This window comes from Athene noctua, chromosome 5 (assembly GCF_965140245.1).
Source record: "Athene noctua chromosome 5, bAthNoc1.hap1.1, whole genome shotgun sequence".
Classification (NCBI taxonomy): domain Eukaryota; kingdom Metazoa; phylum Chordata; class Aves; order Strigiformes; family Strigidae; genus Athene; species Athene noctua.
The window spans coordinates 28135495-28149235 of record NC_134041.1 but is presented as its reverse complement, the minus strand read 5'-3'; the positions used below and the strand labels follow the sequence as shown (position 1 = coordinate 28149235).

Sequence of the window (13741 nt, the reverse complement as noted above, 5' to 3'; positions counted from 1 at the left end):
CAGGACCAGTACTGAGTGTTGCTTTGCAGGTAGTGGAAAAAAGTACAGGTGGTGGGAAGGAGAAAATACCCAAATCAGCTTTGCTGGGAGTTGGCTAATCACCAGGAGCCCTTTCAAGTCTCAGGTGGTTTCCAAGGCTGGCTTCCCAGGAAGGATTCAGGATGCTGTGGACACATGCTCGCTGCTGGGTTCCTGCTCACTCGCTTACGAAGGAAGGGCCTGTCCCTGCCTTACGAGCTGAGCAATGCAGGGATTTCCCAGGCAGCAGGATGGGGTATCCTGTCACCCCCGCCACCCCTCTGAGGGCACATCACAAGCTGCAAGCCAGGGCCTCACTAAGCAGGGGCTCAGGGGAGCAGGTCCAAAGGCACTTTCCTGTGTCACCTCCTCACCGTCCCTCTGGGCCCTGCAGGGATCTGGAATAGAAATGTGCCTCCTTTACTGTGTCCTGGTCCTGAGCCGCAGATGGAGGCAATGATGCTTTCTCCCGTAAGAGCCCTGCTGCAGGCTGTATCTGTGGGGAAGGGGCATGGGTGCCTCATGCATGCCATCTCCAAACCACTCCTGAGGGTGCCGTGCAGCCGGTGGGGCTGGCCAACCCACCCGCAGGCTGCGACTGCAGGGCTTGCTGGAGGGAAGCGATTTGGCCACTGCAGCTGTCGCTGCCCGCCCAGGCTGATGCTCTCGGAATTCTCAGCCGTGCCGTGGGCAGGGTGTCATGCACAGGGCAGGGTGTAAATGCCTGCACGAGTATCCCAATGGCACTGGGAGCACCCAGGTGTGCGTAGGACCCACGGTGACAAGGGCTGTACATGCTGCAAGGAGAGGTGGGTGCTGGCAGAGGTGGGCAGACGCCCTGGGGCTTAGCCTCTGTGGAGCCACAGGGCCAAGACCAGCCTGTGCCATGCACTGTGTCCTCAGGGAGTGCCCAGGACCTGGTGGAGTGAGACCCTGGGGCAGGGGGTGCAAGAGGCACCCCCATCACCAGCACACCACAAACCCTCCATGCCGAGCCACACTCGTGTTGTTTTCAGCAGAGGGTCCCACCCCACACGGCACAGCCTGTTCCCCTCCTTGTGCAATATCCCCCTGCAAACCGCAGAGGAACCGAGTCACCCTGACACCGCCCGCCCGGCTCAGCTGCTGCCAGCGATACAGCGAGCGCCTTCCTGGGGAGCCCCCTGCTCCCCCCGTCCCTGTCACCAGGGAGGGCTCAGCAGCCCTCTGGAGCAAGGAGGCATCCAGCAGCACCCCTGCAGGAGCATGACGTGGTGTCAGCAAGGACCCACACCCTGCTGGGGTGCCTCCCCCCTCCCGCCGTCTCCCCACTCCAGCCGGGGGAACAGGGTGGCTCTCCCCAGGTCCTCCAACGCCCTGCTGAGTGGAGTCTTTGGAGGCACCTCCTGAGCACAGGCGGGGGACAGGTCTCACCCACCACAGGCGCCCAGGGGGTGTTTGACCCAAAGGGTGTCCCTGAGCTGCAGAGTGACTTTGGGCACATCTCTTAGTGTGACAGCTGGCGTGCAGCCCAAGCAGCTGGACCCTCCCCTGACAGTCCTGGAGCAAAGCAGTGCCTGATAAAATCTTTCTCAGAATTTGAATGTTTAGCCACAGGAACACGTTATCGGAATGCTACCCTGGCTTGGAGGGGGGTGCGATGGTTGCAAGGATTAGCCAGGACCAGAAGGACAACTTCCAAGACAGCCTGCACGGGCCACAGCACCCCACATCCCCCACCCACAGGGACCTCACAGCGCTGGGGCAGCCCCAGCTGCAGGATGCAGGGGTAGTTTTGGGCAAATCACTCCTGTCCACCCCACTCAGTCCCTCTCAGAGATGTTTCTTTGATCTCAGGATAGGACAGCTTTCTGCCTCGTGCCTTTCCCCTGCCACACTGGTGATGGAGACCCTTTCCACTGGGCAGCGCTGCCACCCAGGTACCCCCGCCCACGCTGTCTGCTGACTCCCTGGTGCCCAACACATGCATGGCACAGATAAGGGCTCGCCAAACAGGATGCTGGGGGAGTAGATAACATCGAAGTTATCTCACCACTTGTGCCGTAGGGAGTAAACAAGTGGTTCTGCCCAGCGGGGAATCCCAAGCAGTGCTTATGCCCTGCCAGCAAGCTGGGGCACGGCATGGGTACAGCTCCACAGCCATGCAGGCAGCCCTTGCCCTAGGCGAGAGCAGAACCACCCAGCCTGCAGAGCTGCTTCAGGGAACTGCAATGGCTCTGCCTGTGCCCTGCCCCACTCCCCACGGCACTGTGTGTCCCTGGAGGGCCAGGACAGGCCACCGACCCACCTGGCCCTCCCTCAATGGCACCCATTTTTCCAGCATGAGAGTGATACCTCGAGCCATCACATGAGAGTGATACCTTGAGCTGTCACGCTGACTGGACACAGGGGCAACAGCCTCAGGTGCTGGAGGCGTTGGCAGCCAACAAAGCAGGACACTGGCACCCCAGATATCACCAGTGCTTTTGTCATGTATCTAGTTTAATGGAGAGATTTCATTCTTCTCCCATCTCACAAAGCCCAGAGACAGATTCCTCTGTTTGTCACCTCCATCACCCCCTACGCACTGTTACCTGCTCCCCTCCCATCTGGCTCTTTGCAGCACGGGCTCTGTCCTCACCTGCTCCCCGGGCAGAGCTGCTGCAGCCCACCTAGGGCCAGTGGATGAACATACTCAGCACTGAGAGCCATGTCTCCAGTCAGGGCCAGCTCTTGTGGAGCAAACAATGTCCTCTCCTCCGGCCAGGAAATCCTGTGGCATCCCCTCCAGCAGGCACTGAGCCCAGCTGTGTTTCCCATGAGACTGTTATTGAGGCCATTCTTCACCTTTTGGCAGGCCAGGGCTGAGCTTTCCTCTACTTTTTCTCACCTTCGTGCTTCAGTGCAGCTGGCAGTTTGGTGCTTTCTCCTCTGGGACCTCTTTCTGCTCCAAGGAGCTAGTGTCCTGTGACTTGCCAGTCTATTTAAATTGCTAATTTATTTTCTGCAGGTAGGGCAGATGCTGGCAAAACGTGTGTTTAAGATCTTTTTTTCCTCTACTTTTGTGGATCTACAAACTGCCTTGTCCATGCTGCCCACGCTGTTGCAAACCACTGGGCTTTGCCCTGTGCAGCATCCCCAGGTGTGCAACCTCGGGATGGGGTAGTCCTGTCTGAATCACCGCTGCTGTGGCCATACAGTTCTCTGTGCATGGGATTGACGATGTCTGCTGAAGCTGCCTCTCTCTAAGAGTCCTGACTTTTGAGGAAAGCCCCTGCAAGAAAAAAACAAAGCTAAAATAACAAGGGGAAGGATGTTCCTAACTGTCTGTTGTCACCTTTGAAATGAATTCCTCCTCCTCTGATCTCTTGCAGCTCTGCTTTAAGAGAAAGATGGTTACAAACACCAATTTAACTGTGCTTCAGCCATAGGCAGAGGGGTACAGACCCTTTACAGCTGAGAAGCAAAACCAAAAGGTCTTTTCTGCTATGAAATGGCAAGGCAAGATAGGGAGTGCTTTCCTAGCTTCTTTTTATTTTTATTTACCCTTGAAAGGAAAAGGACTGTTTTGCAGAGAGACATTTTGGGTGAACTCATCGGCCTGAGAGGAGGAAAGTCAGGACCTTGTTGTTCCACCCGTCCCTGCTGCTCTGCCGGGGACCCAGCTGGCCCAGTGCTGCACCAGGACCGTACCTGGCTCCTCAGGGGAGAGCAGCGTGCAGGGGGCAGCTTCCCGGGCTGCCTGGCTCCGACCACAGCTGCCAACCCTGCCACGTCTGGCACTGTCACACCGTTGTCATGCAAAGGCTTCTTGGTGCCCAGGGAGAGCTAGAAACCCGCTTTTGCTCTACATGCACTGACGTCCTTCGGCAGAGGCGTGGGGCTGGGAGTAGTGTCCGTCCTGACAGACGCCGGTGTGGGCAGTGAGCGGAGCTGTGCCGGCAGCAGCGCCCACCCCCTCTGCCGTGGGGGTGCCGTGGGGATGCCGTGGGGTTACCAGGGGCCACCGTGATGCGTCCGCTGGCCTGGGGCGTGTTGCTCTCCACGATGAGCCGGAGGAGCCCTGCCCCGGGGAAGTCCATGATGACCACTCCCCAGTGCATGGGCTGCCCCCCCCGGCGCCGTAGGTGCTGGTAGCAGCGGGGGTTCACGAAGCGGGCCACCTCCTCTGGGCAGGTGAAGAGCCCGTTGCCAGAGCAGAAGGTGAGGTGCATGGTGGTGGGGTCCCCGCCAGCTGCCTTCTCCAGGTGCCGCCGTGCCCGGGCCCACTTGCGCTCAAGTGAGAGCACATTCCAGGCATCACTGATGCTCAGCTGCTCGTAGGGGATGCCCAGCACCTCCCGTGCCAGTGCCTCCAGCACCACGATCTTCCCCCGTGCCTGGCCCAGCGTTGGCACCTCCTCCCGGCACCACACACGGCCCCGTCCCTCCTCCAGCAAGCAGCGGTGCAGCCGGGCAGCAAAGCCAGGCTGGGGTAAGATAGGCAGCTCCTCTTTGATGCGCATGAGCACAGCCTCACCGGGGTGGGCACGGAGGAAGCGCAGGGTGCGGCGCAGGACCCCCCGCAGGCTGGCCCGCTGGAAGGTACAGAGATGGTAGATGTGTAGTTCGCCCCGTACCAGCTTGCAGCGCACATCCAGGAAGCGGATGCCAGCTGCCAGCTGGGACTCCAGGCCCCAGCTCTGGCACCGCAGGCGTCGGCCACCGAACAGGCTGAGGGAGTCGTGGGTGCCAGGGATGGAGAGGTGGGAGAGGGGCAGGGCATCGGGGAGCCCTGCCATCCAGTCAGGGCACCAGGCTGCTGGCTGGGGCGTGCAGTCGAATGCCATGCTGCGCCGGCACCGCGCCCCCATGCCACCGGGAGAGTGGTTGCCCTGGCACCTGGCCTGCCCCACCGAGCCCTGCCGTGGAAGAGAAGCAGACCATGAGCACTGGGAGAGCCCCATGGCCCCCACACGTTCCAATCCCACCCTTCTCTAGAGGTTTCCCCACCATCCGTGAAGCCTTATAGCATACCACATGCTCCATAAATATTGCTGCCGATACTCCACAGCATTGCACTGTACGGTTCCCCTCCCACTCTCAAGCACTCATCCCTCTACACCTGAGCCCCGGTGTGTCCCAGTCTCCCCCTCCTGCACCCACCTGGATTTGCCTGTTGCCGCGGGGTACAGCCAGCTGGACAGGGTGCATGGCCATGGGTGCCAGCAGCACACTGGCAGGTGGAGCGGGATGCTGGCCATTAACCCGGTGATGGTCATGACGCGCGTCCTGCCTCGCATGTGGCACGTGCACCAGGGATTCATCCTCAGCCCTCAGCCAAAGGGAGCACTCAGATGACACGCCAGGCTGGAAAATCACCTGGCTGATCCCGAAAGCAGCCTATTAGGCCTCTGCACCTCCCTCCTCAGGAATCAGGACAAACAGGATCAGGGTGCCATCAGGCCCCTTGATGCCACCCGTGGGAGCAGCAGTGCAGAGCCCCCAGGTGCCCAGGCACCCGCTCCGGAGCCGTGGAGCGAGTTGGGTCCCGGTGGGACCTGCACCTTTCCCCCCGCCCCGGTGATGATTGCCATCAACCCTGTCAGAGGGACAAGCTCCAGGCAGGGATCTGGAGCAGGAGGCCTGTGCTTGCTAGCACACCCCCTCACCTGCTCAGTGAGGGTCCCCGGGAAAATGGGCTCTGTCCCCTCGCTCCTCAGGCACCAGTGGCTGTTCCATACTGGAGCCACCAGTACCTGGGGCTGCTCCCAGAGGGTAGGGCTGCCGTCACTTGGGGGTATGTGCCCCCCAGCTGCGGCCGAGTCTGGAGCTGGTGCCTGGGGCATGTGACTTGCCTCCTGCTCAGGGGTCACGGCAACGGGGCACCCCAGTCTGCAGTGCACACTGAACCCAGCTGTCCAGCAGGTCACCAACCTCCCAGAGCATCCCTTCAGGAACACATCCCCTCCGCCTGGGCCGGGAGGACACAAAGATCCTCCCGGGATGCGTTCTGCCGCGGGCTCTGCCACTGCGAGCACACCAGGTGGAGGGACAGGAGGCGGGACACCAGCAGATGCATCTCCCCGTGCGCTGGGAGCAGCAGCGAGGCTGAGGGGGTCCCCTGGGGCAGCCCCTGCTCGGGGGGCCAGAGACCACCTCCCCCAGCCCCGGAGAAAGCTCTCGTCTCATGTCGAATTGCAGCGTGCTGCGCTGCACCTCGGCCCGCCGGGCACAGCGCGGCGCTCGCGGCAGTGAGCCCCGGGCGGGCGGAAGCCAGGCCCCGGGCCCGCCCCGCCACGGCGCCGCCTCCAGCCCGGCCTCCGCTCCCTCGGCATGGCGGCGGGGGGCGGCGGCGGCGGCGGGGCCTGCTTCGTGCTGGGCGCCTCGGGGGAGACGGGCCGGGCGCTGCTGCGGGAGCTGCTGGCCCGTCGGCTCTTCGCCAGGGTGACGCTGGTCGGACGGCGCCGGCTGAGCCTGGGCGAGGAGACAGGGGCGGCCGTGGTGCGCGGGGCCGGGGGCGGCGGCCGGGGGGGCGGTCAGGGGGGCGGCCAGGGCGGCGGCGCTGAGCCCCAGCCTCCCCGCAGGAGCAGGCGGTGGTGGACTTCGAGCGGCTGAGCGAGCACGCTGCCGCCTTCCAGGGACACGATGTCGGCTTCTGCTGCCTGGGCACCACCAGGGCCAAGGCCGGCGTGGTGAGTGGAACCGCCGGGGGGCACGGGCCCTGCCCGCCCCCTCCCTGCCACGCTCACCCCCTCTCCCTTTACCCGCAGGACGGCTTTGTCCGCGTGGACCGGGACTACGTGGCGCAGGCAGCAGAGCTGGCGCGGGCGGGGGGCTGCAAACATTTTGTCCTGCAGTCGTCCCAGGGGGCAAACCAGCACAGCCGCTTCCTCTACCTCCGCGTGAAGGTGAGGGGGGACCTGGGGTGGGCACCTCCCGGGACACGCGGGAAGGAAGCAGGAGCGGAGCCGTCAAGGGATGCAAATGGCTCTGAGGGTCCTCCTGGTGCTCGTGGACAAGGGGGTGAGGGAGGGGGCCTGGCAGGACAGCCACGCAACTGGCTTCATCCAAAGCAGCACAGCACTCACATGCAGCATCCACCTCCCTCTTCAAACCACCAGAACGACCCACTGGGGTCTCCAGCCCGGCCCTGGCTCCCCAGCCCCATGCTGGAATGGCTTCACAGTTAGATGGGGAGGCTCAGGGCCGTGTCCAGCTGAGACATGAACTATCCAGGAGTGGAGAGTCCACAGGCTCCCCAGGTGGGACCGTACCCATCGCAAAAGGCTTTTTGCCCTGTATGTTGTGTGCTGCAGCTCCCAACTTTTGCTGAACTCGCCACTGTCTGACGGTGCCTTGTGCCAGGACGCCCAGGCTGGACACTGTGTCCAGACGCTGCCTCAGGAGTGTACAGTTGCAGTTAGCCTGATGGTTGCAAGGGTGCGCTGCTGACTAATGGTCGGTGTGTCCACCATGGATGCTCAACCCCGCACTGCCTTTTCCTGGAAAGCTGCTTGCTGCCCAGGCGGTGCCTGGTCTGGACCAGCTTGGCACTGGCATTAGTGCCATCCTGCTCACAGCTCAGCAACTCTCTCCTGACATTTCACGGGACAGCAGGGATGGTGCTTGCAGTCATCCTTGTCTCTTTTCATCCTGCCCGACTGCTCTGACAGGGGGAAGTGGAGAACCTGGTCCAGGCTGTTGGTTTTGATCGCTGTACCATTCTCCGGCCAGCGTGAGTAGCGGCGGAGGAGGGAGGGCACAGGACTCAGGTGGAGGATTGCCAGGGCAGTGGGCTGGGAGATGAAGAAAGGGAGAAAGGATGCATAAGGGGAGGGCTGGGGAGAGAAGTGAAGAAAGTCATCAGCTGCAAAGGCAGCTTCTGGACAAGCATAGTGCTTCCCAGTGCTGTAGGGAGCAAGCACAGCAGTTTCCCATGCCTGACCCAATGCTAATGTCACGTGCCGTGCAAGGAGAAGAGTCTTGGGTTGAAAGCAGAGGTTGGGCGACATAGGTCAGTGCTTATCTCCGCACAGACCTTGACCTTTTGCAGGGGACACTTACCTGTATCCTTTCAGCTGTACTGTGCTCTTGCTGCTTGGGAGTAACTGGCATTCTGGTCTTGGCAGCACTGCAGGGAAATGAGTTCTGTGTCACAGGGCTCAGCTCAGTCACATTTCAGGACCCTGCCAAAGCCCCATGACCCCTACATGGGTTTAGCAAGCTGGGCTGGGCCCGCAGTGCAGCTGGAGAGCCCAGTCTACAGCTTTCCCTGGAGGATGGTTTCAGCCTGACCCACCTTACCTCCTCACTCTGCAGGGTGCTGCTGTGCAAGCGCCAGGAGTCCCGGCCCGGCGAGTGGATGGCCCAGCAGTTTCTGGGTGTTGTGGCTCGGGTCTTCCCCACCGCTTACTCGGTGCCTGTGGAAATGGTGGCCAGGGCTATGGTGGCCAGTGTGCTGCAGCCAGACAAGGGGAAGGTGGAGGTGCTGGAGAACAAGGCTATTCACGAGCTGGGAAAGGCACTGCCACAGCAGAGCACATAGAGCAAAAGGGATGGGCAGGAACAGGCTTCATTCACCATTCAGATGCTCTTCTGGGCCAAGAAGGAATGCACGCATGGGAGAGGAGGGGGGTGCTTGCATGGCTAATGTGGAGACAGAGGTGCACTTTGCATGGCAGCCAATTCTGTCAAGTGATCAAAAATGCAGGTGCTGGCTGGTGGGTGAGGAGAAAAATGTGCTCTGCTGCCTGGATCCAGCACACTAATCTGGGTGAAAATGGTGTAATCCAGGCAATTTCTTGAATTCAGGCCTTAAATAAAGTCCTGTGACTGGTCTGTTTGTGCCAACTTTGTGTTGAATTTGTGTCTGTCACCTGTGTATCACCAACCCAGCTGCATCTGTTCAGATTGTGTCTTTTGGTGATGCTTCAAGGAATGCAGAGGCAAGTGGCTGTGCTGTAGATGGACACAGGAAAGCAGAGACAGCACACAGCTGCCTTTGCTGGGGCTGCACCTCACTGAGCACACAGTGGCACCAGTGCCACTCGGGTAGCGGAGCTGCTGGAAGCTCAGCAGCAGTGGCTGAGGTGCCTGGAGTGGTGGCTCTGCCCACAGTAGATCTCTGCAAACAGGCAGCCTGTCTTCACCCATCTGCTCTGGGCGCAGAGGGATGGCTACAGGGAGAGATGCTGTGATTCAGACCTGGGCTGTCACTTGTGTACCTGTAGTAGCATAAACACCATGCAAATACTTGCATTGACTCAAAGCTGCCTGTTCCTGCAGTTCCTCAGCCCCATGTTCCCCAGGGTGCTCTGCGTGTGCAAGAGGTGAGGCCAGCTCTGTGCACATCCCAGGGTGAGCTTGCCCCTGCCCCACGCTGCCCGGGTGCCATAAGGGGAGCAGGACCCTGATGCAGGCACAAAGCAGGCATGAGGAGCAGGGCCATGTCACAGCCACAGCCGTTCTCAGGCCTCGTGCTCAGGGTCGAGGAACTCTGCAGCTCCGCAGCTGGGACGCAGGGCTTGCGTGACTCCTGAATTTCCGGCTGGCCAGAGTCCCAGTGCTCTGGGTAATGCTGCTTTCCAGGGTTTTCTCCTCCTTGACCTCACCCATGGCTCCTGTGTCAGTGACTTGGATGCAGCAAGCAGAGGGAGCCAGGATCCCCTGTCTCCTTCCTTCTACACAAGTGTTTTAATCATCGGTCTGGACCCCAGAAGCTTGGCGGAGGAGGCAGTGCCATGGTGTAATCCCATGCTGTGTGTTACCAGCCTGACTCAAAAGGTAACAAATGACCATGGAGCCATAATTACTGATCAGATTGTGTTGGTGAGAGCAAAAGCAGTAACTAACTTTAAAGTAATATTTAATGTCAAAAGGAAAATGAGAAGTAGGCTGGCCTTAAAAAAGGTGATGTGGTTATACAGGGGAGTGGAACACCTGAAGTGGCAAGACCTTGAAAGAAGTGCAAATTGCAGACACATGAGAGAGTAAAAAAAGAATACAAGCTCTGGAAAGCTACAGGTGAAAGCCAGACCGCAGAAGATTTGAGGAAAGCATCCTAAAGGCATAAAAACGAATCATGACATGTGAGAAGCAGAAAGCTCTCCAGAGACACTATATGATCAGGCTCTATGAGAAGGAAAGGCCTATCACAGAAAAACTTGGTGAGTTACTTGCATTGACCTTTGCTGTGAAGGGTCTCACATTACACCCATTCCTTAGGGGACCTACATTTGCATGATTGTTCCAAGGTAGGGGGGGGGGGGGGGCGACACATGGTTAAAAATCTGCCAGAAGGAGTGTTCAGATGAACTGCCAAATACTTGCCTGGGTGAGAATAACAGTGATCCCTCTACCAGAAGACAATATTTTTAAATATGATGCTAATTTTTAAAAAGTTCCAGTGGGAACCAGGAAACTGCAAAGCAACAAGGCTACCTTCTATAAAAGGCAAGTTGTTAGAAAGGATGATAAAGTCTTGAAATAACAGAGCCCAGGATAAATCTGGTGTAATGGGAGATTCCATGTGGTTTGTGAGGGGGCAGTTGCAATCACAAACCTAGAGCACTTGGAGGAAACCAGCCATTGTGTACACAAGACAATCTGATCCTCAGAGTGCATTTGGATCTCCAAAAGGCTCTCCCAGAAGGGCTCTTAAAGAAATTAAGCTGTCGTGGGAAGACAAGGAAGGTCTGGATTTCTTATTGGAAATATTTTCTTAGCACTCTAAAGCCTTTAAATGCACAAACCAAACATTCCTTACTGGACAAAGGTCTGTGGAAAATACAAGCTATTTCTGTGTAACCCTTGTTTCTGCTCAATGGTATATGGTTTCTTTTCCAGTGTTTCAGATAAATCTCTGCTAAAATGCACAACTGCAATCCCAGTGCATGGTATAACTTTGTTATGATTCTCTCACATGAAGCTTCATCACTCATTTTAGACCTCAATTTCCCCAGCTTGCTCTGTGCATTCATTAAACCCCCACCCTGGGGCAGTGGAAGAGATCATAGAGCATTGGTCACTGAACTATGGCAGAGCCACAGCACCAGAAGGATTTGCCCACCCAAGACTGAAAGAGGTAAAGTCTTTAGGGGTCAGACCCGATTCCTCTGTGGGGTCTCGCGGGGCAAAGCTCCAGGCTCTTCCAGGCAGCAGAAGGTCTGCAGAGCTGGAGCCATGCCCCCGGCGTGCCTGCTTTCCAGGGGCATGCAGCCCCGGCTGTAGCTGGAAAGAGAGCATGTGAGGGTGCTCGGTGTCTGCTGGACAGCATTCACACAAACCGCCTGATCCCACTGATCTAAGCTCTCCCGGGATTTCCAACGCTGACTTTATTACTGAAGATTAATGATAAAAAATAGCTGTGTTCCCAATGGCTCAGCAGCCCAGCACACGGCTGCAGGGGTTTCCCATGCGGTCCCATGGCCCCACCACCCTTCCCAACCCAGTGGCTGTGAGAACCACTGGTGACTCTCACCCACCCCTCACTGTCCCCTGCTCACCTCAACGCCAGGGGTGCTCAGCCGGGTGCTAAAGCACCCTGCAGGCAGCACCTTGGCTTCATAGAAGCTTTTCAAAGCAGCCACAGAGCTGGCAGGCACTGACCTGGCTCTGAGATACCCTGGTGACATCCCTGCTAGGAAACAATGGCCCTGACATGCTCTCCAGCCCTGAGGGCAACTGGCACAACCCAGCAAACATGCTAAGCTTGCAAGGCTGCTGGCCCTTGGAGAGCAGGGGGCTGCATCCCAGCTGCTGGGAGATGGGGCACTTGGGCTATTTCCAAATTGCAGTGAGGCACCTCCATGCTAGTAACAGAGCCTCCCCCTGACTCCTCTGTGCAAAGGGCAAAATGATAGCAGCCTGTGAAGAAGTACCTCCATCCTCTGGGGCTGCCATTGTTTCCTTGCCCCATCTGCAAGGCACAAGGTGGGCTGGTGGGCACATCAATGCCAGGCAGTAGGAAGGGGCAGCCCCCAAACCCCAGGTCTGGCTCTCCTGCTTGGGTGCATCCAGCAGTCTGTAATCAGCCCAAACCCCATTCAAGCATCTCATCCTCTGAAATTTTAGGCTGCACTTTTTTCATTCATTTTCCATTACAAGCCAGTAAAAAGCTAGCCCAAGCTCTCCAGGGAGGCATTGGTTCTAGCAGACTTCCAGCTTTTGGTTACTGTACCCACATGCTGAATCACTGGCTTGCTGCATAATCTCAAAACAGCCAGACAGGACTGAAATGCAGGTCCAAGGTCCATCCAAGAGCCAGAGCCACATACACCTCTAACACTGCCTAGTGAGAAAAGAGGACCCAGGGCTGAGCTTAAATGCACCCCTGGGCTAAGGAGGCAGGTGGGGCTGGTCAGGGCAATTAAGGTTGTTACAGCCCTTGGGCTGTGGACCGCCAAGCTGAGAGCAAGGTTGCCTATTCCATTACCCAGATGCACATTCTGTAGGCAGCTGAGGTCAGGGATGGGCACATGGCAGATTTTCAGAGTGAGCCCTGAGCCCACAGCCCAAGTGGGATGTCCAGGGGTGCCCTGGCTGGGCTGGAGCAGGAGGTGGAGGCAGAGAGGAGCTGCACGCCCTCTGCATGCGCCTATGCCGCAGTGGGTGTAATTGCCCAGGCACCTGTGTGGAGTGGCAAAGGCCTGTGTGTGTGAGCAAGTCCTGCTACACAAACTGCACCAGAGCTGGTGCTGAGGCCCCTGAGGCCACCTGGTGTGTGTTTGAGGATTTTCCCCTTGTGCTAGCTCTAGTCTGGCTGCACACCGTACCCTGGGTGACCTGCTGAGGATGGGCTGTCGCATCCCAGCTGGAAGGCAGGAGAGAAATGTCTGAGGTGGCAGTGGTTACCCTCTCCGTGCCAAGCACCACTAAGCCGTGTTAGGAGTGACTCCATTGAAGCTGCTGGCGGCAGCTCATCCTGCTCCTGAGCAGCTGTGGAGAGACACCAAATCAGGGCTTTGGCTATGGGACCCTTCGGAGCCAGGCTGGTCCCTGTTTGCCATGAGTGGCCTCTCAGCAGGTGGCCTCACTTGCTGGGGTTGCACCTACACTGTGTCTGGGTGCCTGGCTGATGCTGGGAGAAAATCATGACACAGATGTTGTGACTGTAGGGAGGCCCTGGCTCTGTGATTGCAAGTTAGTGGAGCAATCAAAGGGATCTTATCCAAGAAAACAGAAACACTGTGGTACTGGGCAGCACCTAAGCTTTAGGCAAGCGGGGGGCTGCATCCCAGTGGGGCAGTGCCATACAAGGGGGAAGCAGGGACTGGTCCCTGCTCAGGCCCTACATCCTACATCGTCGTGGGCAGCTCCGCGTTCTGCTGTGTGTTTTACTGCTCTGAGAAGGGGGTTGGAAAAAGGGTCTGAATTTTCCACATAACAAAATTCTGGGTGGGAATTCTTCTGGGCTTCATCCAAGTGTCACTGTCAGATCGAACTGAAACATTTGCTACAATTAACAGATGTGTTTATTTTTAAGCTTACATTAAAATGAATTTGTTCTGGAACAGAAGTCAATGTTACCAGCCAGTAACCACTGTTGAAGCTGTGGATGTTTTGATACTAACCACAGCCTTGAAATCAACAGCAAGACTTCTCATGAGCACTTTTATTTTTATGGAAGTGACATTTTTCATTGGAAAAAATCTTGCTTGAATGAAGCATTTCTACTTGGCTTTTCTAAATACTGACCTGGACCCTGATATATCCTTAAGAAGAAACCCTGTGGGCTTCCTGAAGGCCCCCAAATAGCAGCTTG

General features: G+C 57.8%; 2 protein-coding genes across 2 annotated transcripts; one reads left to right on the top strand and one right to left on the bottom strand.

Moving 5' to 3' along the window:
• Positions 1-3782: 3782 nt before the first annotated feature.
• LOC141961011 (1-phosphatidylinositol phosphodiesterase-like) lies at positions 3783-4850 on the bottom strand. The gene has a single exon (XM_074907475.1). The coding sequence runs from the start codon at positions 4848-4850 to the stop codon at positions 3783-3785; it is 1068 nt and encodes a 355-aa protein (XP_074763576.1).
• Positions 4851-6292: 1442 nt separating this feature from the next.
• On the top strand, positions 6293-8811 carry HTATIP2 (HIV-1 Tat interactive protein 2). Its single transcript, XM_074906783.1, has 5 exons — positions 6293-6480; positions 6564-6671; positions 6750-6887; positions 7653-7714; positions 8299-8811. Exons 1-5 carry the CDS (start codon positions 6313-6315, stop codon positions 8522-8524), a joined length of 702 nt encoding a protein of 233 aa, XP_074762884.1. The 5' UTR covers positions 6293-6312; the 3' UTR covers positions 8525-8811.
• The last annotated feature ends 4930 nt before the right edge of the window (positions 8812-13741 follow it).